Here is a 27,623-nt window from a genome sequence, read left to right as displayed (position 1 = left end):
TGAGATTACAAGCATGAGCCACAGCGCCTGGTCCTGCTGGTCTTTTGAAGGATCTAGTCCAGATTTCTGCATCAAAGTCTCAACTACTTATAACTAGGTCAACATGACCTGCCAATGAATACTTATGCAAATCATTATTATCACCCTGCCTTTCCCTAGATCATCTCCTAGTGATCATCTGAGGACATGCTTCATATGTAAAGGAAAACACTTTTCTTCCTGAGCACCTGAGAATTTCATCTCATTGTCCATGGTCTTTACTCTTGTATCCTAAAATTAAATTCCTTTTAAGCCCATCTCTAACTTGTTTCTCAGTACAGAGAACATTAAGCTATCAGGCACTAATGGCTTAAGAAAATAGAAAGGTCTATTCTGCTAACCTTGACCTCAGATAAGTATATACTTCTTCGGTTAGGAACAGAAGAAGAAAGTAGATAAACACAAAGACTTCCATTCCTTTTCCCCTCAAAATCACCAATACTCCCCCATATGCACACACACACATTTCTAAAGTTTACCCAAGAAACGTCAAATCTTGAATCCCAGGGAAAGCCATATTGTTCTGTGTCTTGGTGATTTATCTGATGTATATTTGAATTTAAACAGTCAGTGGGTTGAAACAACAGAAAAACACCAGCAAACATGAAAGAGCAGTGCCTTCTCTAAAAACGGGAGAGGCGGCCGAGTGCAGTGGCTCATGCCTGTAATCCCAGCACTTTAGGAGGCCGAGGTGAGTGGATCATGAGGTCTGGAGTTCGAGACCAGCCTGGCCAACATAGTAAAACTCCATCTCTACTAAAAATACAGAAATTGGCCAGGTGTGGTGGCATGTGCCTGTAGCCCCAGACTCTGTCTCAAAAAAAAAAAAAAAAAAAAAAAAAAAAAAAGGCCGGGCGCGCTGGCTCATGCCTGTAATCTCAGCACTTTGGGAGGCCGAGGTGGGTAGATCATGAGGTCAGGAGATCGAGACCATCCTGGTTAACATGGTGAAACCCTGTCTCTACTAAAAATACAAAAAATTAACTGGGCGTGGTGGCGGGTGCCTGTAGTCCCAGCTATGTGGAAGGCTGAGGCGGGAGAATGGCATGAACCCAGGAGGTGGAGCTTGCAGTGAGCCTGAGATCACACCACTGCACTCCAGCCTGGGAGTGACAGAGCGAGACTCTGTCTCAAAAAAATTTAAAAAATGAGAGAGGCACTGCAGCCATCACACACAGCTCTTTGATCAAGGGTTATGAAAGCCAAATGTAAATTCTGAAGGCCATTTTGAGTGCTTTGGGTATGGGCATGATCAGGAAATAGCACATCTTGGTCAACCAAATATTCTGGGGAACAGATAACTGAAAACACACATGTCAGGCAGGTGTCACCAACTCTCAAGACTATGCTAGGCGGTCTCAACATCCTTTGATACTTCGTAAGGATCTCACTTCAAATTGGAATTAGCCTCATGAGGTGGGAAAGCGCTGACCACCAGAATGCCTAATGCCAGTTCCCAGCAGAAATCTGAACAATAAAACCATCTTTCTTCCAGACCTAGATCAAGGACTGAAAATACCTTATATATATCCTTGAGCACCAAACTTTGAGGCAGCAAATAAAAACTGCAATCGCTGGCCGGGCATGGGCAGTGGCTCATGCCTGTAATCCCAGCATTTGGGGAGGCTGAGGCAGGCAGATCACTTGAGCTCAGGGGTTTGAGACCAGCCCGGGCCACATGGTGAAACCTCCGTCTCTACAAAAACTACAAAAAAAAAAAAAAAAAAAAAAAAAATTAGCCGGGCGTGGTGTTGCTCGCATGTGGTCCCAGCTACTGGTGGGGCTGAGGTGGGAGAATCACTTGAGCCCAGGAGGCAGAGGTTGCAGTGAGCCAAGACTGTGCTGCTGCCCTCCAGCCTGTGTGACAGAGTGAGGCCCTGTCTCAAAAGAAAAAAAAAAAAAATTGCCATTGCCTGAGCTTCCCCTTACTCCCCAGTCTGACAGTTGTTAATGAGTAGACAAGTGCTAGCTGGCAAAAGGTCATTTTTTTGGCCTCCTCACCTTCGTCTGAAAAGAGATAGCATGGCAGATCAGGCCACTCACACAGCCCCATCCCCATCCCACCACAGGAAAATTAGAAACAACTAAGAGTCTCCTCCCCACGGTCCCTCCCCAGGCCCTATTGTGTGCAGCTATCCATCCCTCTGGTGATGAGGTACCACTCACTGGAGGCCAGCAGCGGCCACCTTCCGCCTCCTCACCTCTCCTCGTTGATGCCACACATGCGAATCCGGTCAGAACTGGTCCAGTTGTGCACGCCGCTGTAGAGCGGTGCTGTAGAGATCATGACAGCCACTCACCACCAGATAGGACCTGCTGTGGCCACTCCCCCTGGGGAAAAGAATTCCAGAAAATCAAAACTCGTAACAGGGACAGCTGCTTCAATCACCTTTTACACAGCAATGTTTCAATAAAGGTAATTACAGCATCAAAATGTTAAAGCAGCCAGCCTGCTATGGAAAATTAAGGTCTAAACCGGGAAGAGGGAGCACTAGCTTTCTAGGAATCCATAGGTTTCAGGATGGAGATGAGGACATTGTTAATCACCTAGAGTGAGTTTTAAATTATCTTAAAAGACAGATATGCTTGAGTGTTCAAGGAAATTCAATCTATTTCAGACAAATGAGATGACAGTATATTTTTCTACACACATTTAGCCTAACCAACTACAATTAGAGAGTCATACCCATATATGAGTGGTGCACTGAAACACTACTGGTGACCTTTTTCTCTTCTACTCTCTAATCCATAGGTACTGAAGTATTTGAGTGACGTAGCCAATTTACACTCTTCAGAGGAAGCACATGCTGTTTTTTATAAGTCCTTCAAAAATACTCCATTGACTTTGACTTGGACATAACACATGTATCTAACCTGGTTTCAAGCTCCCTCCAAATCAGGTGTGGTATTCCTTGCACACTGACCACCAACAAGCAAACAAACAGAAAACAATGTTCCATCAAGAACCACATGTTTCGGCAGGGCGCGGTGGCTCACGCCCGTAATCCCAACATTTTGGGAGGCCAAGGCGGGTGGATCACCTGAGGTCAGGAGTTCGAAGCCAGCCTGGACAACATGGTAAAATCCCGTTTCTAGTAAAAATTTAAAAAATTAGCCTGGCATGGCAGTGCGCACCTGTAATCCCAGCTATTCGGAAGGTTGAGGCACAAGCATTGCTTGAACCCAAGACGCGGAGGTTGCAGTGAGCTGAGATCGTGCCAGCACACTCCAGCCTGGGCCACAGAGCAAGACTTCATCTCAATAAAACAAAACAAAACAAAACACGTGTTTCCGTCCTTGTCCCTTCCTATCAGTCTGTTGTCTCCATGCTCCAACACTCTCTTCACCAGCCAATGTCCCTCTCTCGCTTTCACAAGCAGGGCACAGTCAATTTACCTTCTAGAAAAAATGAGCCACCAAGAAAAAGCTTTATCCAATGAGCTTGTCTTGAGACCCTTAAGCTCTCAAGTTAGCTTATTAACTAAAATCCTTATTCATTGAAGTTCAACTGAACAGAACCCTACAGTTATCAGAATTGTATGTTGTTCTCCACTTTCCAAAGAAGTGAATCACAGTAAGATATAGTTGTATGAGGGATTTGTTTCATGTATCCGTTTTTCAATTTTCAGAGATTGTCCACATTCAACACAGTATCACAATTTATTGCATTCCTACTATGAGCCAGCACCATCCTATGTACTGAGGATTCAACGATTAACAAAACAGAACAAAATCCCTGCCCATGTGGAGCTTACATCCCAGGGGGATGACATGGACAATAAACATGTTAAATACTTCTATGTCACAGCATGTTAAATAATTGTATGTCACGGCATGTTAGAAGATAGTACAACAGGTTAGGTGCAGTGGCTCATGTCCGTAATCCCAGCACTTTGGGAGGCCAAGGCAGGTGGATCACCTGAGGTCTGGAGTTCAAGATCAGCCTGACCAACATGGAGAAACCCTGTCTCTACTAAAAATACAAAATTAGCCAGGCGTGGTAGTGCATGCCTGTAATCCTAGATACTCAGGAGGCTAAGGCAGGAGAATTGCTTGAACCCAGGAGGCAGAGGCTGCGGTGAGCCGATATTGCGCCACTGCACTCCAGCCTGAGCAACAAGAGTGAAACTGTCTCAAAAAAAAAAAAAAAAAAAAAAGGAGGAGGAGGAGGAGGAGATAGTACAACACAGACTAAGGGGCAAGGGCACAGTCTAAGGTGGGAAGGGCCACTATCTGAAATAGGGTGAGCAGGGTAGGCCTTGCTGTAAAGGAGACATTTAAACCATCGGAATGAAGTGAAGGAGGAGCCACGCGGATATTTGGGAGAAAAGCATTCCAGGCTGAGGGAAGAGTGTACAAGAAAGTCCTAAGGCGGGAGGTTGCCCACAAAGATCAAGGGAGAGCCAGGAGGCCAGTGTGGAGGTGGTAGGAGAAGAGAGAGGGGCATCCACCCTACCTGGGCTTCATCCTCCTCCTCATCTCTGCAGAGCGGCATACCGTTGCCCTTGCCCCTTCTCTTTATTCTCTCCCTTCTCTTGTCTTTCCTGATCCACTGCCTGATGGCTTCTCCGGGGCCCTTCTCTTCCACTGCCCACCCCAAAGACTTGGGCATTCACTGGGGCCTGGCCTTTCCCTTGATTTCTGTCTCTCTTCACCTCTGCCACCCTCTCCCACTTCCTCCCCTTCCTATCTTTCAAGGCTCCTTCCCTCTTTCTCCTCATCCCCCTACCCAGCTCTCTCTCTTTACTCTTCCTCCTCCTCACCTTTCTCTCTCCCTATTATTCTCCCAGCTGTTCACCTTTTGCCTTTCTCCTCTCTCTCTCTCTCTCTCTCACACACACACAATCCCCTCTCCTCCAACTTTCTCCCCGTTCCCACCTCTCTCCTTCCCTTTCTTTTTCTTGCTTATCTCACCTTCCCCATTTCCCTCAGTCTCCCATTCATTCTCTCCTCCCTCTCCCCCTCCTTTCCCTTCTCCCTCTCCTGTGCCTCCCCCTCCCCTCTACTCTTTGGCCTTCAGTCTCCCTCTTCTGGTCCCTCCCTGGTCTCCCTCTGTCTCTTTTCCTCCTAGTCTGCCTTTTGCCGGCTCTCCCTGGCTTCCCCCACCCATCTCTCTCCCTCTATGCCAGTTGTCAGCCCTGCCCCGCCTTCTCTCTCAGCTCATGAGCTTCCACAGTTTCAGCTCGCCCCTTGATGCGCTGATGACTCCCAAATCTGTATCTCTAGCCTTGACCTCTCTCCTTAAGCCCAGACCAGAATTTCCAGCTGCCAGCAACTCGCTGTTAATTGGATGACCACCAAGCCCCTCCAACTCAACGTGTCTCAAACCATACTCATTATCTGTTCTCATAAACCTGCTCCCCACCCCCTATGTCCAGTAGCAGCGTGTTTCCTAGCTTACTTAACAGCACTACTGTCCCCTAGCCTGGAAATTTCCGCCCTGTCGTCTTCAACTCCTTTTCTCCCCTGCCGCCCATATTCAATCAGAAGTCATGCCTTAATAATGCCATCTCCAGCCTTGCCTTCTACCCTTCTTGCCACTACCCTGGTGCAGGCCCTCATCAGCTCTCACCCAGACTATTACAATCACCTCTTAACTGCTCCCTCTGCCTTCAATTTCTTGATTCTACAATAAATTCATCTTCTAAAGCTCCAGGTCGATCATGTCACCCCCTCCTTCCTCAAAAGCTTTCAACAGCTTTCCCCGGCCTCTAGGATCTAGCCAGCCATTCTCAGCATAGCCTTCAGGGCCCTCATGACCTGGCCTCAAACCTCCTCTCCAGCCTCCTCTTCCACCACATCTTGCCATTTCCCCACCACTCTCACCACCCCCAGCTCCCAACCCTTCCTAAACACACCATCCAGTTTCAGGACTCTTCTCCCTCCTCACCCTGAAATGGCCTCTCCTGCTTCCCCCTCTTCCTCTCCCTGTCTTCTCTCAAGACCCAGCTTAAATGTCATCACATCATCCCCCTAGCCCTGGCCCTAGAGTTCAGTTAACCCCTCCCTCTCTGGTTATCCTCAAGCATTTAATCCCTACCTCTTCCACAGCACTGGTTCTTATTCTCCTCTCTAGCTTGGTTAGTTGGGGACAAGGCATGTTTATCTCCCCCACCAGACAATCAGCTACCTAAGGTAAGAAATAGCATCCTTGGCCAGGCACAGTGGCTTACGCCTGTAATCCCAGCACTTTGGGAGGCCAAGGCGGGCACATCACCTGAGGTCAGGAGTTTGAGACCAGCAGAGCCAACATGGGGAAACCCCATCTCTACTAAAATACCAAATTAGCCGGGCATGGTGGCACATGCCTATAATCTCAGCTACTTGTGAGGCTGAGGCAGGAGAATCGCTTGAACCTGGGAGGTGGAGGTTGAGGTGAGCTGAGATTGCGCCATTGCCATTGCACTCCAGCCTAGGCAACAAGAGTGGAACTCCATCTCAAAAAAAAAAAAAAAAAAAAAGAAAGAAAGAAAAAGAAATAGCATCCTTTTTTGTCTTTTGTTCCTCCACAACACCTTACATATAGTAACTACTCAGTAAATGCATGTTATACGGAACTGAATTCTGGATAAGAACTGAAGTGACGGCCCTGAGAAATCACAAGAAGCAAAATCAACACCCACCCCCCCGACACACACACAAAGCATCCACCATGTTTGCTTACTACAGAAAAACCTTTGTACTCCAATGAAAAACCTATGCACTATCTATAGTATAACCTTCTGGGCTATCTGATTTTAGCTCAGGTTATTGTCTTCAAGCTATTCTGCATCTCTGTAAATTGCAGGTAACTGATGTATATGCGAAGTCTGTCTTGTCCCATAGAGTTTGGATTGACTTTCCTCCCCACTGTAGAAAAACTACTTTTGCCTCCGTTTGCAATTTAGTTCCTTTACTCCACATAAATTTGTGCTTTTTGACTTTTGTTTGAACCAGCTATAACATCTGTCTGGTTCTCTTGTTGATTAATGAGTAAAATAAAATCTTTAACACGTGTTCATTTTTATATCTGTACGAGAGTCATGATTTTTTACCTTTTTTCTGACAATTATCTTTTAACATTACAAAGACAGTTATGTGGGTTAGCATAATTTTAGAAACATTTTTAACAGGGACCCCGTTCCCTGAACATCCTGGTTAATCAAGTTTTGACTGTTTCTTAGAATATCTTGGAATATCCCCATTTTAACAAACAACACTGGCTGGGCACAGTGGCTCACACCTGTAATCCCAGAACTTTGGGAGGTTGAGGTGGGAGGACTGCTTGAGTCCTAGAGTTCAAGACCAGCCTGGGCAACATGGCAAAACCCCATCTCTACAAAAAATTAGCCGGGCATGGTGGCGGGTGCCTGTAGTCCCAGCTACTTGGGAGGCTGAGGTGGGAGGATCACCTGAGCATAGGAAGTCAAGCATGCAGTGAGCTGAGATTGTGCCACTGCATTCCAACCTGGGTGACAGCGAAACCCTGTCTAAAACAAAAATAAAAATAAAAACAAAACCAGCTCAGCCTATTGGCTGATACCCCAGGTACTCATTTCATCTTTTCTCTCTACTAAGCATTACAGGACTCGGCCAGGCATGGTGGCTCACATCTGTAATCCCAGCACTTTGGGAGGCCAAGATGGGTGGATCACCTGACGTCAGGAGTTCGAGACCAGCCTGGCCAACATGGTGAAACCCCATCTCTACTAAAAATACAAAAAATAGCCGGGCATGGTGGCAGGCACCTGTAATCTCAGCTACTCGGGAGGCTGAGGTAGGAAAATTGCTTGAACCCGGGAGGCAGAGATTGCAGTGAGCCAAGATTGTGCCACTGCACTCCAGCCTAGGCGACAGAGTAAGACTCCGTCTGGGGGGGGAAGAAAAGAATTAGAGGACTCAAGCAATGGAAGGGGCTGTTCTTGCCATAAAATGCATTTCAGGCTGGGGTAGTGTCCTGTAACCCCACTGTGATCATGCCTGTAATCCCAGCACCTTGGGAGGCTGAGGCAGGTGGATCACTTGAGCTCGAGTTCAAGATCAGTCTGGGCAACACGGCAAAGCCCCATCTCTACTAAAAATACAAAAAATAGCCAAGTGTGGCTGTGCACACCTGTGGTCCCTGCTACTTGGGAGGCTGAGGTGGGAGAACTGCTTGAGCCCGGGAGGCAGAGGTCACAGTGAGCCGAGATTGGGCCACTGCACTCCAGCCTGGGCAACAGAGGGAGACCCTATCTCAAAAAAAAAAAAAAAAAAAAAAAAGATGTGTTTCAACACAAAGTACAAGTTTCAGTTGCTACTAAATATCTATAGGCAGCAGGTATTAGTGACACTGGATTTTTCACTCTCAGGTTTCCTATTGTTCTATTCAGAGAGGATTAGGATTAGTAGTATGTAGGGTCTGAGACAGAAATCAGAGGGGGAACACAGGCATTTGGAAACAGAACATCATACAACATCACCTAGATAAAGAGCTTTTAGGCCAAAAAAAAAAAAAACCACACACAAAATAAAACCAAGTTAAAATATCAAAATAATTACTATATAATACACGTGCTATGACCACGTAGAGAACAACGCTGATTCTGGATACCCCCATTTTCACAAGATCCTCAAGATGGAGCATCCACTTAAATCTTTGCCTCCCAATTTTTTATCATGATTTCGTCCCAGATAGCTTCCTATCTGAAGCCCACTGTTGCTAATTAACAGTAGCCTTTGCAGATGAGAGGAGAGAAGGGGAGGGATAAAACACGGGCAGGAGAACACTGACACTGAGCTACATGGTCTATACAAGAAGGCAAGATTGGTCTTCCCCAGCCAGAGGGAAAGTAAAGGGAACCTCTAAAGCAGCCCTAGAGAACAGGCTCCTGCCTGCGCGAATGCTCACAGAAGGGAGGAGTCAGGAGGGTCAGTGTCAACCAATGTTTCCCAGCCAGAATCACCAAGGAGCTTGTTCAAAATACAGATTCCTAGGTCTCAGTCCTGGAGATTCTGATTCAGTAGGCCTAGGGGCTTGTTTTATTTTATTATAGCCAATCAAATTAGTATCCCAGGAGAGGTGAGCAAAAAGGAAAAGCCTTGTAGGCATGCCACACTTGGTAGGTGCCGCTGGTTTACACACTTGTATGCTGGCTTTTGCTTGAAGCACCGGTACTCATGTGTTCTCCCTTTCCACCTCCCCCCACCACCCCGCCCACTCTCCCTCTCTCTGATGGAAATCATCACATCAAAAGCAAAGTTCCAAAAAGGAACTTGGAAGAAACCTGGTAATCCCAAATGACCCAGGAAGCACAGGCACAAGGATATGAAATACCTCAAAGGATTTTCCCAGATGTCACAACCATGTAATTGTTAAAGAAATGAACAGCTGCATGGCCCAAGAATCAACGCTGGTCACTGCCTAGAAGGCAGAGGAACCACTGTGAGCTATCCTTACTTTGGGGGGAAAAACTCAAAAGATATATCCAACTCACGGTGAGGACAAAGGAGAGCACGTGCTCTGCCAACCCAAAGCCATACGTGTGGCTGGAAAAAAATATATTTATATATGTAAAACTTCAATTTAGGAGGCATACGCACAGAGAAGTAAAAGGCCTGCCCAAAATCCCAGGAAATGAATCCAACAAGTGGGCAGCCAAGAGCAGGTAGCCAGAGACAATCACCACACTACAGAACAGGGGAAACAAACAAAAAAAAAAAGAACTAATGGGAGAGAAATAACTTTTTTTTTTTTTTTTTTTTTTTTGTGAGACGGAGTCTCACTCTGTCACCCAGGCTGGAGTGCAATGGCACGATGTTGGCTCACTGCAACCTCCACCTCCTGGATTCAAGTGATTCTCCTGTCTCAGCCTCCTGAGTAGCTGGGATTACAGGCATGGGCCACCATGCCTGGCTAATTTTTGTATTTTTAGTAGAGACGGGGTTTCACCATGTTGGCCAGGCTCGTCTCGAACTCCTGACCTCGTGACCAACCCATCTCGGCCTCCCAAAGTACTGGGATTGCAGGCGTGAGCCACCGCGCCTGGCCACAATAACTTTAAGATGGTGAAAAATAGCAGCTAAGCTGAGGGCGAGCAGGTAGTGGAAGAGAAACTATAATGAAGCAGAGATCTTTAAAACAAATCAAAATAGAACACACTGGAAGACAAGGGCAGGTATGATAAGCATAAAAGAAAAGCCCATCACATGTAACAACCAAAAGGAAAAAAAATGAAATAGGGGAACCTGAAATATTTCACCATCATGGGCCAAACTGAAACACTGTGGGGAAGCACTGAAGACAGACATTTTAGAAAAGTTTAGAGAGAATGTGTTCTCAAAAGGGGAAGAATAACATCAAATTATAGCCTATGTCAGGGCTGGGGGAGTTAGTAATAGGGGATAGGCAGCACTAAAATCTCAAAGGAGATTTTACAGATGGGATAGGATTTTTTTGTTTTGTTTTGAAATGAAGATGCCAAAACATGCAGATTTCACAATAATTACAAGCGAAAGCATGGTTGTCATCATGCATATGAGGAAGAGAAGGACATTAAAGGAGGTAACAGAGAGAGCATCTATCTGACAAATGTTTTTGACTGAGGTAGGCACTGTTTATGAGGTTTTTAACCTTAAACAGGACGAGGCCAGGCATGGGCTCATGTCTATAACCCCAGCACTTTGGGAGGCTGAGGCAGGAGGATTCCTTGAACCCAGGAGTTTGAGACCAGCCTGGGCAACATAATGAGACCTCATCTCTATAAAAAATAAAAAAAAAAAAATAGCTGGGTATGATGGTGCACACCTGTGGTCCCAGCTACTCAGGAGGCTGCGGTGGAAGGGATCCCTTGAGCCCAGGATGTCGAGCCCGCGGTGAGCTAAGATCATGCCACTGCACTCCAGCCTGGGTGACAAAGAGAGATCCTGTCTCAAAAAAATAAATAAATAAAAGAAAATGATCAGACAGGGTGTTCATGCAGCTGACAAATACTTCAGGATCATGTAGTTCCCTTTGTGGCCAAAGACCCCTTAAGTGCAGAACACTCAGAGCTGGCAACGTGTGGAACACAACTCGGTCTTCTACACATAGCATGAAACCTACCCATTTATTCATGCTTGGACTCTACCATCAAGACAGTAAACTAGAAACCCAAGCTTAAGAAGTTCTCAATAAAACGAAATGTGGTCCTGCTCCCCCAGGTTCCTTTTGTTTCATAGTGCCTGGTGACCTGGAAGCAATTATGACTTTAAAAAAATGAAAGAGCCGGAAAATATTCATCTTGAAGCCTGGCCCTGGATCTGTCCTCGAGAGGATAGGCGTGGCCAGTAGACAGTTTAAGGAGGAGGGCTGGGTCAGTGATGACTAATAAGTAAAGAAAACCAACTTTGGGACCTACTCCTCCAATAGAGACCCAGAGCTCTTGGTAAAGCTCCCATAAGACAGAGGCGAACTTTACAGCAGCAAAAGGAGAGGCCACCTCATCATTCCACTTGGGAAAAACAGCATCCAAGACACCCCTGAGGAGATCCAAAAGACCACTGACACTGAGATCTCAGGGCTAGAGGGAAAAGGCCATGACTTCTGCCCAGAAGTCTTTTAGAGTGAAGGCAAATCTGCTCATTGTTTTCCACAGGAAAATGTATACACACCCAGCAAGGACAACTTTACCCGGCTTTAGATGTGGAACTCCTACTACAGAGCTTGCCCTCCTGATTACTCTGCCTTCTTCCATGTGTATTCAACAGAATGTGTTAGAAGACTAACATTCCTGTTTTCCCTACTTGATTACATACCGCAACCCGTGCCCCCAATGAGGAAGTTACCCCAATTTAAACCGTTCTGGCCGGGTGCAGTGACTCATGCCTGTAATCCCAGCATTTTGAGAGGTGGAAGCAGGTGGATCACTAGAGGTCAGGAGTTCTAGACTAGCCTGGCCAACATGCCGAAACCCCATCTCTACTAAAAATACAAAATTAGCTGGGCGTGGTGGTGTATGCCTGTAATCCCAGCTACTCAGAAGGCTGAGGCAGGAGAATTGCTTGAACCTGGGAGGCAAAGGTTGCAGTGAGCCAAGATCAGGCCACTACACTCCAGCCTGGGTGACAGAGCTAGACTCCATGTCAAAAAATAAAAATAAAAATAAACTGTTCTTTAATGATCTAATACATATAAGGGTATTCTAAAATTCTCCTCAATCTTTCCCCCCAATATCTATATTCCCTCATCTTTCCCTACCATTAACCAAATATCATTCCCTGAAACTCAAGAGTCCCATAGACAGGCCAGACGTGGTGGCTCATGCCTGTAATCCCAGGACTTTGGGAGGCTGGGGTGGGTGGATCACTTGAGACCAGGAGTTCGAGACCATCCTGGTCCACATGGTGAAACCCCATCTCTACTAAAAATACAAAAATTAATCAGGCTTGGTGGTGGGTACCTGTAATCCCAGCTACTCAGGAGACTGAGGCGGGAGAATCGCTTGAACCTGGGAGGCAGAGGTTGCAGTGAGCCAAGTTCATGCCACTGCAGTCTAGCCTGAGCAACAGAGTGAGACTCTGTCTCGAAAAAAAAAAAAAAAAAGTCCCATAGACATGCCCCCAAACACTTTACTTTGCTTCCCTTCATGCCAACTTGGTCCCTCTACTACTGCACACACAAAATCAACTAGAAATAATCTGCCAGGCAATTTAAAGGAGGAAGAAGGGCCTTTGTGCTGTTCATCCCAAACTTTTGCCTGACTAAAAATCTATTCTAACACTTTCTACTTCCCCTGGATTTTTTTTTCCTATCCAAATATTTCCACGGGTATCTACCCCAAGGGATCAGTCTTATAAGGCATATTGTATCTTTTGCCCAGATACATTAATTCTGGTATTCAGTGGGAAGGCTAACTAGTTGCCGGCACACAGGTCTAGCACGGACACCTTCATAGACTCTTTGGGTACTTCCATGTCTAAAACCTTACCTATAAACATTTATGAGACTGGATACAAAGGAATGTTAACTGCCTGTTAAATGCATGAGTGTTTACTCATTCAAATGAATGTAGTTACCCCAAAGTAGTCACCTCAGGAGGCTGGACAGTCATCTCAGCTGAGCGGCCAGGGCTTGCAATCTCCCTGGAGTTCCTCTGTGAGCATTAGCATCCAGACCCATGCTACGCCCTTTTCACGCTCCTCACTAGTGCTGGATCCCATCTTTTCAGGGTCAATCTGATGTTTAGGAACATCCAAAATCCATTCAGAACCATCTACTCAAACAGCAGCAATATTAAACAGAACCATCTAATCTAGTAATGCCTTGAAAAGTGATACACTCTAGGACCCATAGCCTACACTGCGGTGGGAAAACTTGGAGAACACTCCCAGTCCCCACTTCTCAGCCATCTCAGACTATCTCTCTATGTCCATTTACCGTGTCACCTGCAAAATGGGAATGAACTACTAGTCCCTACTAAAAATTCGGAATAACATGAAAGCACTTAAAAAAGGACCACAGGCTGGCCGGGCGTGGTGGCTCACGCCTGTAATCCTAGCACTTTGGGAGGCCAAGGCGGGTGGATCACCTGAGGTCAGGAGTTCAAGACCAGACTGGCCAATATGGTGAAACCCTGTCTCCACTAAAAATACAAAAAATTAGCTGGGCATGGTGGTGGGCATCTGTAATCCCAGCTACTCGGGAGGCTGAGGCAGCAGAATCACTTGAACCCAGGGGGTCAGAGCTGAGATTGTGCCATTGCACACCAACCTGAGCTACAAAAGCAAGACTCTGTCTCAAAAAAAAATAAATAAATAAAATTAAAATTAAAAAATAAAAAAAGGACCATAGGTAATCTATTCCAAGAATGAAGTAGTCAAATGCAAAAGTTTTAATCTTTTGCTTACATTTTGTTTCTTTCTTTGAGACAGGTCTTGCTCTATAACCCAGGCTGGAGTACAATGGCATGATCATAGCTCACTGCAACCTTGACCTCTCAGGCTCAAGTGATCCTCCCACCTCAGCCTCTCAAGCAGCTGGGACTACAGGTGTGCGCCACCACACCTGGCTAATTTAAAAATTTTTTCAGTACAGTCAGGGTCTCCCTGTGTTGCCTAGGCTAGAATCAAACTCCTGGCCTCAAGCAGTCCTCCTGCCTTTGCCTCCCAAAGTGCTGAGATTATAGGCGTGAGCCAGTGTGCCTGGCCTCACTTACATTTTCATACCGCCAGATTCTTTTTGCTTTCTACCCATTGCTATACTTTTTTCCTATTATTCAAACAGTACTCACTTCCATTTCCTGCTGTAAGAAAATTACTTTACTCCATTTAACGAAAACACCTCATCATAGCTTTATAATAGACCTAGGCTCTGGATACAAGATTTTATACAACTTCCAGATGTCACACAAAACTTAAGTGATCATTGTGAAATTAATCAGTCCTTTCAAAATGCAAAGCAACCTCAAAATGTCACCCTAAATAGCTAGGGTCATTTTTTGAGTACTTCTAATTTCTGCTAGACCAAAAACACAAATTGGCTTTCCTCAATCTTGGTCTTCAGCAGGACTATATAAATATTTAGTGCTTTTTTCACACTCTAAAGTTGAATCACTGTAATATGAGACATTCTGAATCCCTTTTGAGATGCTTCTGGGTCCTCCCTGCCATAGACTGTGACAGTGGCCCTCTGGTGTCTCCATTTCAGTATACCATATTCATGATATGCATTTTTTCACCTAAAGACAATTCCTGGCCGGGCGCACTGGCTCACGCCTGTAATCCCAACACTGAGAGGCCAAGGCAGACGGATCGCTTAAGCCCAGGAGTTCCAGACCAGCTTTGGCAACATGGTGAAACCCTGTCTCTACAAAAAATACAAAAATTAGCCAGTCTCATAACCCGGTTTCTCTCTCTCTCTCTCTCTCTATATATATATATGTGTATATATATATAGTTTTAAAAAGACAATTCTTCCTCACCCAACTTTTGCTTTTATAAAAGTCTCCTGGACTACATACACAGATATTTGGAGAGACCATTATCAGGTTATTCTTTCTATTTTCTCACAACAGAACAGACTCAGCTATGGGTTCAACCAACTTTATATATATTACTCATTCAAAGGTGTATCTATACAGCATTCATTAAACAGTATTAGCTCAAAGAGTTTTTGTTGTTGTTGTTATTGTTGTTGTTATTTTGAGACTGGGTCTCAACTCTGTCGCCCGGGCTGAAGTGCAGTGGCATGATCACAGCTCACTGTAGCAGCGCTCCCGGGCTCAAGTGGCCCTCCCACCTCAGCTTCCCAAGTAGCTGGGACTATAGACACACGCCACCATGCCTGGCGCCACCAAGCCCAGGTAATTTTTGTATTATTTTGTAGAGACAGGGTCTTGCTACATTGCCCAGGCTGGTCTTGAACTCCTGGGTTCAAGTGATCTGCCAGCCTCGACCTCCCAAAGTGGTGGGATTACAGGCGTGAGCCACTGTGCCTGGTCCAAAACTTTTTTTAAAAAATCAACTGTGCCTGGTGGTATGGGCCTGTAGTCCTAGCTACTCGGGAGGATGAAGTGGGAAGATCACTTGAGCCTGGGAGGTCGAAGCTGCAGTGAGCCGAGTTTGCACCACTCTACTTCAGCCTGGGCAATAGAGCAAGACTCCATCTCAGAAACAAAAATAAAATAAAAAGAATATTTTCTGCTAGGCACAGTGGCTCATGCCTGTAATCTCAGCACTTTGGGAAGTTAAGACAGGAGGAATGCTGGAGCTCAGGAGTTTGAGAGCAGCCTGGGCAACACAGGGAGACCCTGTCTCTACTAAAAATAAAAATAAAAACAATTGTCCGGGCGTGGTGGCCTGTCCCAGCTACTCGAGAGGCTGAGGCAACAGAGCCAGACCCTGTCTCAAAAATAAATAAATAGGCCGGGCGCGGTGGCTCAAGCCTGTAATCCCAGCACTTTGGGAGGCCGAGATGGGCGGATCACGAGGTCAGGAGATCGAGACCATCCTGGCTAACACGGTGAAACCCCGTCTCTACTAAAAAATACAAAAAAAAAAAAACTAGCCGGGCGCGGTGGCGGGCGCCTGTAGTCCCAGCTACTCAGGAGGCTGAGGCAGGAGAATGGCGTGAACCCGGGAGGCGGAGCTTGCAGTGAGCTGAGATCCGGCCACTGCACTCCAGCCTGGGCGGCAGAGCGAGACTCCGTCTCAAAATAAATAAATAAATAAATAAATAAATAAATAAATAAATAGGCTGGGCGTGGTGGCTCAGACTTTGGGAGGCCAAGGCGGACAGATCACTTGAGGTCAGGAGTTCGAGACCAGCCAGGCCAACATGGCAAAACCCCATCTCTACTAGAAAAAATACAAAAATCAGCCGGGTGTGGTGGTGGGTGCCTGTAATCCCAGCTACTCGGAAGGCTGAAGCAGGAGAATCGCTTGAAACCAGGAGGCAGAGGTTGCAGTGAGCCAAGATTGCACCATTGCACTCCAGCCTAGGCAACAAGAATGAAACTCACTCCCAAAAAATAAATAAAAAATATAAATACAAAAATTAGCCGGGCGTGGTGGCTCACACCTGTAGTCCCAGCTACACAGGAGGCTGAGGCAGAAGAATCACTTGAACCTGGGAGGTGGAGGTTGCAGTAAGCCGAGATCACACCACTGCACACTTTCAAATAAATAAATAAAATAAACACAGCAACCCTTTTCAGAAAGCAAAGGTTTTTAAAAATGTCACCCATGGCCTGAAATGTTCCCAAGTTTCAACTGGATATACACTCCTCAGTTCCTGTCCTGAACTACTGAGCAGTGTTACAGCATAGCTGTTAAAGAAGCCGCCACTTCCATCTCAAAGGTGGATGCAGTGATGAGTCAAGCTCTTTCTTCCTAGGACGTTGTAAATGCTAAATGTGTACTAATACAACAGGAATATGAAGAAAGAGGACAGAGAATCAAGATATAAGGGGACCACCAAGAAGCTGTTGATAGTTTTCACGCTGCCACCATGTTTACTATAATATAATAGGATACAATTGAACAAGAAAAATTAGGTAATAACATAATAATAGGTCCCATTTATTGAGCACCTACTATGGGCCTGGGATGATTCTGTGTAATCCTCACAGCCCTGTGAAATTAGTATTATCATCTCCATTGTATAGATGAGAAAACTGAGGCTCAACAAAGTTAAGTGGGCCGGGCACAGTGGCTCACGCCTGTAATCCCAGCACTTTGGGAGGCTGAGGCAGGAGGATCACCTAAGGTCAGGAGTTCGAGACCAGCCTGGCCAATATGGCAAAACCCCATCTCTACTAAAAATACAAAGATTAGCTGGGCGTGGTGCTGGGTGCTTGTAATCCCAGCTACTCGAGAGGCTGAGGCACGAGAATCACTTGAACCTGGGAGGCGGAGGTTGCAGTGAGCCAAGATAGCACCACTGCACTTCAGCCTGGGTGACAGAGCAAGACTCCATCTCCAAAAAAAAAAAAAGAAGAAAAAGAAAGAAAGTAAGTTAAGTGAAGACCTGGTACGGTGGCTTATGCCTGTAATCCCAACATATTCTGGGAGGTTGAGGTGGGCAGATCACTTCAGGTCAGGAGTTCGAGACCAGCCTGGCCAACATGGTGAAACCCCATCTCTACTAAAAATACAAAAACTAGCTGAGCATGGTGGTGGGCACGTTTAATCCCAGCTACTCAGGAGGCTGAGGTGGGAGAATAGCTTGAACCCAGGAGACGGAGGTTGCAGTGAGCCGAGATCGCACCACTGTACTCCAGCCTGGATGACAGAGCTAGACTGTCTCAAAAAAAAAAAAAAAAAAAAAAAAAAAGGCTGGGTGCAGTGGCTCACACCTGTAATCCCAGCACTTTGGGAGGTTGAGGCGGGTGGATCACGAGCTCAGGAGATCAAGGCCATCCTGGCTAACACAGTGAAACCCCGTCTCTACCAAAAAAATAATAATAATAATACAAAAAATTAGCCGGGTGTGGGCCAGCGCCTGTAGTCCCAGCTACTTGCCAGGCTGAGGCAGGAGAATGGCTTGAACCTGGGAGGTGGAGCTTGCAGTGAGCCGACATCGTGCCACTGCACTCCAGCCTGGGCGACAGAGCGAGACTCTGCCAAAAATGAAAGAAAGAAAGAGGAGAGAGAGAGAGAGAGAGAGAGAGAGAGAAAGTTAGTTAACTGACTTGCCTCCTGCCACACAGCTGGGAAGTAGAAGAGCAAGCACTCTAACCTGAGGTTGTCTGTCTCCAAAGCCCACGCCCCACCCCACCCCAGGCAATTCTGAGGAGCTCAAGTCTGAGAACCACTGTACTATACTAACTGGGGTGTGGTACAACCAAGTTAAACTGAGTAAAGCCTCATTATCAGAAGACAATCATCTCATGGATTCAGGTATAGAGCGCATCAACTCACCTCTGTGATCATAGTCATACATGGTGCACTTCTCTACAAAGCTTGGAAAAGCAAAAATCTGCTTGTTCTCCTTGTCCCTGGACATCAGCATTATAACAAAACTCAACAGTACCCTTAAATGGCACTAACACTATGATTTCTAGGCATACCTTAGTAATGAGGTAACCAAATTTTGTTTCTTAGCAGACCGACGGTAAAGAAGCTCAAAACACAAAGCTTTCCCTGCTCCTTGGTACTCTGGATTCCTCATGGACCTTTAGCTTAAGGTTTTCTTAAAATACAAATGAAGAGGTATCCTGCCTCACATACTGTGATGAGTAAATCTGAAAATTACCACATTTTACAAATAATACATCAGCTGTATTCAAATTCATCACAATTCATTGACCAGGGAAAATATGACCTTGACATGCAGCCTGCATGTTACCCCTTTTTAAAAAAAAAAAAAAAAAAAAAAAAAAGATCCTTTTTATGTTTTATGGGGAAAGGGTGGCTTCTGCTTAGAATAAAAAAGAAGAAAATTAGAACAGCATATTTGAATTATGGGGATAGAAACACAGAGTTAAATTTTACTCTTGACCAGAATGAAACTTCAGTTCGCCAAAGAAAGTTCTCATCATAAAAGATTGCTTTTAAGTTATGAACAGTGGGAAAGGGAATGATTTAATTTAGAAAAAGAACCATTTCTACATTATTTTAAGGATAACCATTCAAAAATGGGCATTAATAAAGCCTAGCTCATATGTAAAATTCTATCAAATACTGTACTAGCATCCTAGTGGCCAAAAAGGAGATATTACCTCCCTCTTTGGCCATCCTGACACTAAACACTCTGGCAAGCATGGACTCACACCTAATTTAAACTCCAGCATTAAGAAACTTCCCTTCTCTTTGAAAACCCGAAGGCCTAGGGTCTTTCCTCCGGGTTATGTAATCATCAGTGGCTTCTCCCTTTTCCTATTCTACCCCAACTGTTGTGTCACTTTCTCCAGCGCCCTCTCCGTTCCACTCTGGTGTTCACTTTCCCACCCAAACTTGACCTCGAACTTCTTCACTCTGATTCTGATGCTGATGGGCCCTGAAGAACAGCTCTCTACTCTCTTTGGCTGTTCTATTTCATCCCAAGCTTAGCTCAGCCTAGAATCAATGAATTACTCTATATGGCCTCCAGTCCAAGCCCTGATTAGAGCCTCTCTTCCATGCCCCTAACCCCACCCTCCAATTCTGGCCCACAGGCTCTCATGCCACTCACTGTTCTTTATCCAGTTTCACCCTGGAATTTCCATCACTCATCTCCTCATACCTAGGATCCTTCCCACCTGCAGACTGGAAACACTGGTGGATTCCTACTTTTTCCTTCTTTCAAGTCCACTCTATTTAGGACAGTGAATCCCTCCCCCCATTCGGTATCCTTACTTTAGTCTAAATTTTCTAATTAATGTTTAGATGTGTAAGGCCTGGATCCCAGCTAACCTCTGCTTCCTGGGCCCTCCCAGGGCAGTGGCTGTCAAAGGCAAGCTTTCCCGCTCCCTAACACCAGCTCCAAAAGACATCTGAGTGAATATCTTCCTCCTTTGGCTCTTAATTCCTCTCTTTTTCTCTCACATTCTGCATTTTAACCTGTATATAATCTCTAAGTTCCCTATTTCCTTATGGATAAATATGCTTGTATTTCTCTCTAAAAGCCAGTTTCTCCCCAACCCTACTTTTACCCCATATCTTCCTTCTCTCTTGCCCCAACCTTAGTGATTCCAGCATGAAATTGTAAAGAGCTTTAAGAGTTCTTCAGAGTTTACTTTGGAAAACATTGTCCTGGCGATTTCAAGGTTTGACTTTTTCCTTAGTTGGCCCTTACGTGGGACCAGTGATGATCACCTTTCTTTTCCCTTCATTGCTCAACCAGCCCTCTTCCTGACTTCTTCTTGCCTTCCTTCTCTCTAGTGTCCAAGTCCTTTTTTCCCATAATTCTGTTTCTCTCAAACAAGCCCTTCTCTACAACCCATAATCCAACTAATAGTGTCCTGAGATCTTCCAATCCCCGTACTAAACATTTATTTCTTTTTCTTTCTTTCTTTCTTTCTTTTTTTTTTTTTTTTGAGATGGACTCTCGCTCTGTTGCCCAGGCTGGAGTGCAGTGGTGCGATCTTGGTGCACTGCAACCTCCACCTCCCGGGTTCAAGCAATTCTTGTGCCTCCACCTCCCAAGTAGCTGGGATTACAGGAACGCCCCACCACACCTGGCTAATTTTTGTGATTTTAGTAGAAACGGGTTTCACCATGTTGGCCAGGCTGGTCTTGAACTCCTGACCTCAAGTGATCTGCCTGCCTCAGCCTCCCAAACTGCTGGGGTTACAGGCCTGAGCCACGGCACCCAGCCCATTTTTTTCTATTTCATGAACTGCATCACAAATGAAGCAGAGCCCTCTGGAGGACCCCTCTTTTCTTCCCAAGAATGTCTATGTCACTGAGAAAGGGATCCTCCCTCTTTATCTACACTTTCCTGACAAATCAAAATAGCCAGACCCACATGAGTGTTCTTGGTGCAGCCATCATGTCTTGTAGAACTCCCTCCACTCTGCCCAATGCAGACTCCAGCAGCAGAGCTTGCCGGGGCCTTAGCTTTTCTCTGCCTTATGCCAATGATTTGATTTGCTGTCCCTTCCTTATTGGCCTATTCTAAAAAAAAAAAAAAAAAACCAAAAAAAATTAAAACCAAAAACTAGTCCTCCTGAACTCAGACATCAGTGTCCCCTCTCCTTCCTCATCAATGACTTACAGCCAGGACAAAAATAAACCGGGCAGGCAGATCACCTGAGGTCAGGAGTTCAAGACTAGCCTGGCCAACATGGTGAAACCCTGTCTCTACTAAAAATACAAAAAATTAGCCAGGCATGGTAGCAGGCGCCTGTAGTCCCAGCTACTCTGGAGGGTAAGGCAGGAGAATCACTTGAACCCAGGAGGCGGAGGTTATAGTGAGCTGAGATTGTGGCACTGCACTCCAGCCTGGGCAACAGAGTGAGACTCCATCTCAAAAAAAAAAAAAAAAAAAAAAAAGAAAAGAAATCTACCCACCCTTCTTGCAAAGCTGGTATCAGGATCAGCCCTCTTAAGGTCAATTTTACTCAAGCTGTGTGCCCCAAGGCCTGTACCTTTCATCCCTCACATCTGCCCCAAGGGCAGTTGCCTAAGTTGCCCTGTCAAAAGATGTCCGCCTAACAATATCCTCATGACTTGGTCAAGATGGCCACATCCCTGAACTCTACTATCAACCTTCAGATTCTCTTAACTTGACTCACCAAGCCCCTTGCTCCTCCCAGCTCCCTCAGTCTTTGCTACTAACTTTTCGCCTCCATCAAAATTGTACAGGCTCCTCCCCAGCCTTTTGCTTCTATTTGGAGCCCCGGGATGATTCTTAAAATTAGGTTATCCCATTTAATCCCCAATGGAATCCCCCAAATTTCTCTCCTACATACTGTCATCTTTAGTACCACATGGTGACATCACCATCCAATTAAAGTACCCTAAACTCTGCACCAGACATCCTCCACTGTGCCATCTACCATCTTCCCCATAATAAAGCTCCCTGAATTCCAACATTCAAGGACAGGACATATCAACAGAAAAGTAAATAACCTTAAAACTCCCTTCCAACCTTGAAATTTTATTATCAACCTAATCCACTCCCAACCCCAAATACATCCACATTTATTTTCCCATGTAACTCAACGGCATGCTTTTGAGAAAGAGCCTTCTAAGTTGAAAGAACCACAGGGCTAACCACTGTAACGCTAACCTACAACTCATCTCCAGAAGTCTCACTGAATATTTTTGCAATTGTACTCCACCTCTGTACCAAAGGGACGACCTCCAAACTGCCTTAACAGTAGTCAAGCTGTGGCACAAAGTTACCGGGCCCCCTTCCCACACTAACGTAAAGAGCCTCTAAACCCTGGGCTAGATGCTTGCTCGCCAAATGATGCCTGTGCTTACTGTCTACTCAGGAGACATCAAGAATGAATATCACCCCATCGACAGTTTCGATCAGCCAACATTGAAAATTTCAAAACAATAAAACGAAACATAGTGCTTCCACTCAGGGAGGGAGGAGGTGCGAGCGGAATAGAAGGGCACCCCCACGGGCCTGTGCTGTTGGCCTCCCGGGTTTGCAGTGTTTCCCTCCCACCTTTCCCCTTGACCACGTCTTTCCCTACAACAATCTCCCGCACCTCCATAACGCGAAATCCCCAGCCGAGGTGCGGCCGGCTCCTCCCAGCCTTGCCCCGGACGTCCCTCTGGCCCAGCCTTCCTCTCGGCGGGACCCCGGCGAGGAGGGCCCCCTCCACCGACCCGTTCACCTCCCTATCCCTTCCCCGGCCTCTTGGCGCCCCTGCAGGGCTCTGTCCCGAAGCCGAACCTCGAGAAGCCAAGCCCACGAGGCCCGTCGTGGGACCCACACCCCCCTTCCTTCTCCCAGCACCTCGTCCTCCATGCACCCGGCCCCCGGGGCTCCTCGTCGTCGTCGTCCCGGCTCGTACCGCCCCCCGTCGGGGGCTCCACCCCCCCGCCTGCCCCCGCCCCCAGGACGGCCCCCTCCCCACCGCGCGCCGCCTGCGCCCTCTGCTCCGGCACGGGACTCTCTTTGGCCTCCGTTCCCCGCCCAGAAGCGGCGGCGGCGGCGGCGGCAACGGCTGCGGCGGCCCCAGCAGGAGCAGCAGCGGCGGCGGCGGCGGCAGCGGCGGCGGCAGCAGCGCCGCCCCGGCCCCGCCCCGCCGCCCGCCGGAGCCCCACGCCCCGCCCGCCCGCCCCGCCGCCGGACTGCTCCCCCCGAAGCCCACCACTAAGCCCTCCCACTCCCCGGCCGCGATCCGCTCGAATCCAGCTCCGCTGGGCCTGCTGTCCGTTCCTCACGCCCCTTAGGACCCGGGGTGGGGGAGCCCTGGGGTTCGCGGCCATCCCTCTCCCTCCTTCTCCAAGGGCCGGGGGATTGCCCCTGATCCCGAAACCCGGCCCCGTAACCGGAGCCTCCCTCCTTCCAGCCCTCGGCTTCGCTCGCCGACCCCTTGCCTCCAGGCCTGGCGCGAAGCGGGTGGAGGGCTTGCACGCCGGATCTCCCCTCTGGCTTGCCGGTGCTAGTGTGAATTGCCCCCGATCTCATCTTCCTTCAATTTAAGCCCCCTCCCCGCCGCGCCCGGCCCGGCGGCCCCCGCCCCTAGAGCGAGGGCAGCGGAGCCAGGGCGCTCCGAAGTCATCCCCCGCCTTTTTTCCAGGGACTCGGATAATTGCCCCTGCCCCCATCACAGCACTCCCACTCCCGAACCCAGGCCCCGCCGCCACCTAGGGGTACCCCTTACCCTACGGTTCCCGCACCCCAGCGCCGGGAAGAAAGCAGCCCTGAAGAGCACCCGTCGCACCTCCCCTCTGAGGTTGGAGGGTATTTTCTCCTGGTCTCTTCAAGACTTCATCACGGACACCCCCCCCCAAAAAAAAAAAAAAAAAAAAAAAAAAAAAAAAAAAAAACCTTTTCTCGCCCTGCCCTGCTAGCCAGCCTCCCTTCGGATCGTCGGATCCCTGGATCGGGGGTTGGGGTCAGGTAGTTAACAAGACCATAGCCTCCACCTCCTTTTCTGAGGAGTGGGGTAATTCCTATGGTTTCCCCCCCAGGATCAACCGACCCCCGTTTCCATGGAGACCCCCGCCCAGCCGGGAAGAAGACTCTCGGATCGTGGCGAACGAGTCTCACCTGGCTAAGAGAGAAGGGGGTCGAGGAGGGGGTAGGGCAAGTCAGGGGATGGGGTACGAAGGTGGGAAGTAGAGGGGAGCTGTCCCGAAGGGAGGGGCGAAGACAGAGCCAGCTCCAGGGAGCGCTACGTCCGGGGACACGAAGAGGACGGCGCCCCCGGGGGGCAAGCCGAGCGGCCGCAGGGAGAAGAAGGAACAGGGTTGGAGAAAGGCTTAAGATAGAAAGAAGCGGGTGGGGGGATACGAAAAAGCCGGGGAGTCAAAAGGGGTGGAGGGGTTGGGGGAGAGAGAAAAAAGACGCACCTGTTCCCGGGTCGGCTCCGCGGGGAGGCTCAGGCCGCCACCCGGGCTCCCTCTTACTCCCTCTTAACCGCCACCCGCCTAATACTGCCCCGATCTGATGCCGCCCTCCGCCCCTTATCGCCACCGACCTCCTTCTCCTCTCTCTCGGCAGCGGCGGCGGTCGGACTCTAGGAACTGAGAGGAAGAAGGGAGGGCTCAGCAAAGCGGAGGAGAGACAGAGCCACACACTGGCAGCAGCCGCGGCGAGCGAAAGAGTGAGGGGGAGAGCGGTGTGTGTGTGTGTCTGTGTGCGAGCGAAGCCTGGTGGAGTGGGTGCCGGTCGCAGGGCTCGACGGGAAGTGGAGTCCGGCTGGGTCCGCGGGCGGCGCCAACCCCCGCGCCACCGGACTACAACTCCCAGAATGCCGCCTACGCGGGTGGGGGGGAATGGGGAGGAGGAGGCGAAGGGAGGGAGCGAGCAAGAGAGGGAGGGACGAAAGCAGGGAGCAAGCGGCGGCGAAGGGGGCAGAGCCAAGCAGCCCCGGTGACACTGGGAGGGGAGGAGAGGAGGAGGGGATCGCTGAGAGGACCGAGCGGATTCCGGAGAGGGAGGCAGCAGTGGCTGCAGCAAGCCGGGCAAAAAGCTAGACTCCCGAGAGAGGCGGAGGCGCTCAATCTGCGGGGCTGCAGGAGCCCCACGTCGCCCCCCCCGCCTCGACGCCCCTCGAAGGGGGAGGTTGAGGAAGGGAGAGGGTCAGTGGGCCGCGGCCGAGGGGTTCCCTCTCTTTCTTCCAACGCTCTCCACCTTATGCCCCGACCTGACTTTCTCAGGCCACTGGTGCCCATCCAGTGTGCAAATCTCGAGACCCCAGATCTCCTCTGCTGGGCAGCAGAGAACAGACGCATTCAGTCCCCTTCTCCCAGGGGCCTGAGGGAGGCTCCCCTTGCAGGCAGGGCGTGACTCCCCCTTCTTCCCGCCCCCCTCTACCGTCGTCGCCACCCCCCCATCTCCCTCCCCGGAACCCCTCCCCTGAAGCCGGGGCTCGCCTCTCTGTCTCCCCGCCAAGACACGGAGTCCCTCTGGGGACAACTACCCAGCCCCCTCCTTTATACTGGGCCCCTACCCACCAGTATCCCCTTCTTAGCGTTGCCCCCTCACCGAAATAATGGTGGGGGTGACCCGAGTTGGACTGGTGGCTACTTTCCCTCCAAGGCTAGCCGTCCTTCCTCACGCCGACCCTGTGTAGAAATAGAGAAGCATATTAATACTCCCGTCCCCCCTCCCCCCCAGGTTTGGATACCCGTGGAAGTGGCTCACAAGAAAGAGGGGTTGGTAGTGGAAGTGAGCTGGGGTTGAATCCCAATCTTCAAACCTCATCCCTGCCATGGAAATCCAGGTATTCGCCTTTTGCTTAACAGCCATTAAATCGCTTGGGTGGGGGGTAAATTATCTAAACCCCAATGTCCACGCGACTCGAAGCGACGCTACCTTGTAGGAATAAGATACGAACTAGGTTGTCGCCGCGGGAAGGAAAGTATCCCCCACCCCCGTCGCCGTCCACCCCCAAAAACACATACCCCTAGGAGAGTCAGATGGCTGAAGAAGGGGAAAGGAGGTGGGAGTGCTGGAGAGTAAAAAGACTGTGGCGGGGAGGGTCCGCGGCCCCCACTATGAGAGCAGAATCCAGATGCTAAGAGGTGGGTGGGGGGTGCGGCATAATCGCAGACGGTGTCTTTCCTCGCTTTTCCCGGAATCGCCGCTCGATCACCGTCTAACACTCGGAGTTGCTTACCACTCAGTCCCCTAGCCCCATTTGTGCGCGTGAGGCGGCCGGAGCCCGGGAAGCCCGGGCACAAACTCCGCGGAAGCTGGCCTTCGCTGCCGCCGCGCTGCCGCGGGCCTCCCTCCCTCCGCTCGCGGCCCCGCCGATCTACCTTCGCCCCCGGCCGAGGCCAGACCCCGCTCCACAACTCCACGCCCCTACTCCACCCCCGGCTCTCCCTCCCCTCGCCCTCTCCCTGCGGGTCCGGCCCAGCCCCTAGCGCCGCCCCGCCCTACCGCTCGGTCCAGAGCCCAGCAAGTGCCCCGAACTCGCCCCCCGCCCCCACGCCCAGGCCAGTCCGGCCAGGCCTGGTTTCCCCCTCCCGCCGCGCCCCGCCCCCGAATCCACGTCCTACTTCGCCACCCAACTCGGCCCGGTCCGGGTTCGGCCTGCGCCCACGCCACTGGAGTCCCCGATTCGGTCCGGTGTACGGCCACCCACCCCGCCCTTGCCTGGGTGCTGGCCTGGCCCGCTGCCTGCGCCCGCCGAGCCGACCCAAGCGCGCGGTCCGGGTCCGGGTCCAGGTGCCGGCCTCGGTCCCGGCGGTGTTGCCGCGACTCGCCACGAGGGCTCGTTCCACGCAAGATCGGAACCCACGCGGGGTGGGGGCCGCGGGAAGCAAGTTTCTTTATCCTCCCCCCGCCCCCGCCGCAGGGCCGCACCGTTCGCCCACCACCCCCGCCTCACGGCGCCCCCTTTACCTGGGCAGAGCCCCCAGCCGCTGTCGCAACTTTGCTCTTCTCCACGCCGCCGGGGAAGCGGGCGAAGCGGGAGGAGGGAGGTGGCGGGGGGTGCTGGGATCAGGCCGCTGGGCTCCGGGAGGACACGTGGGGGAGGAGGGGAAGGAGGAGGAGGAAGGGGGGGCGGGCCTGCAGTTCTCGGGGCTCCCCCTGCCAGCCCGGGGAAGCCGGAACCTCGCCGGGCAGCCGCAGACCCCGCACTGGCCACGGGGGAAGAACGGAGCCACCTTCCTCGGCCAGCCCCCGGCTCCAGGAAGGGGGGGGGGTCGAGCAACGCGCTGTTCGGGTCGGAGAGCGAGCGATTTCGCTCGTGCTCTGTGTGACTCTCTTCCCCCTGTTTTAGCCTCAGTGTATGTTGGGGGGGCGCAAAGGGTCTTGCATGCGGTGGGGAAGACGTCCCCGCCGGATGCCCCGCCCCTCCCCCGGCCCCCTACTTCCCCACCCTGGGCGACCTCAGTGCGTGGTTCTGGCGCTCAGGCTCCGAGGCCGCCCGCGGGCGCAGCCCCAGCCCCGGCGCCGAAGTGGGACAGGTGCTGGGGAAAGGAAAATGCCGGGGCTCGCCGCCTCGCCTCTCGTCTCCGGGGCGGCCCACCCGTGGTGGCAACCTCCCCGGCTGCAAACCCCCTGGGCCACCCTCAGTGGG

General features: G+C 49.7%; 1 protein-coding gene across 18 annotated transcripts in view; it reads right to left on the bottom strand.

The window, feature by feature from the left end:
• Positions 1–27,328, bottom strand: part of BCORL1 (BCL6 corepressor like 1) — a 78,105-nt gene extending 50,777 nt beyond the window's left edge. For 4 of the 18 annotated variants that reach the window (XM_077989581.1, XM_077989592.1, XM_077989589.1 and 1 more), the window contains exons 1-2: positions 24,567–24,694; positions 2,241–2,370 (exon numbers count right to left, since the gene is read on the bottom strand). In XM_077989581.1, the coding sequence (XP_077845707.1) occupies positions 2,241–2,326 (86 nt within the window). In that variant the 5' untranslated portion in view covers positions 2,327–2,370; positions 24,567–24,694. Of the gene's footprint in view, positions 1–2,240; positions 2,371–22,873; positions 22,944–24,566; positions 24,695–25,545; positions 25,657–25,995; positions 26,400–26,941 lie in introns of those variants that run through there. The other 14 variants (XM_077989582.1, XM_077989593.1, XM_077989585.1 and 11 more) reach the window with 10 other exon arrangements.
• Positions 27,329–27,623: the final 295 nt, after the last annotated feature.

Source organism: Macaca mulatta, chromosome X (genome assembly GCF_049350105.2).
Source record: "Macaca mulatta isolate MMU2019108-1 chromosome X, T2T-MMU8v2.0, whole genome shotgun sequence".
NCBI lineage: Eukaryota > Metazoa > Chordata > Mammalia > Primates > Cercopithecidae > Macaca > Macaca mulatta.
This window is presented reverse-complemented; position numbering and strand designations above follow the sequence as displayed.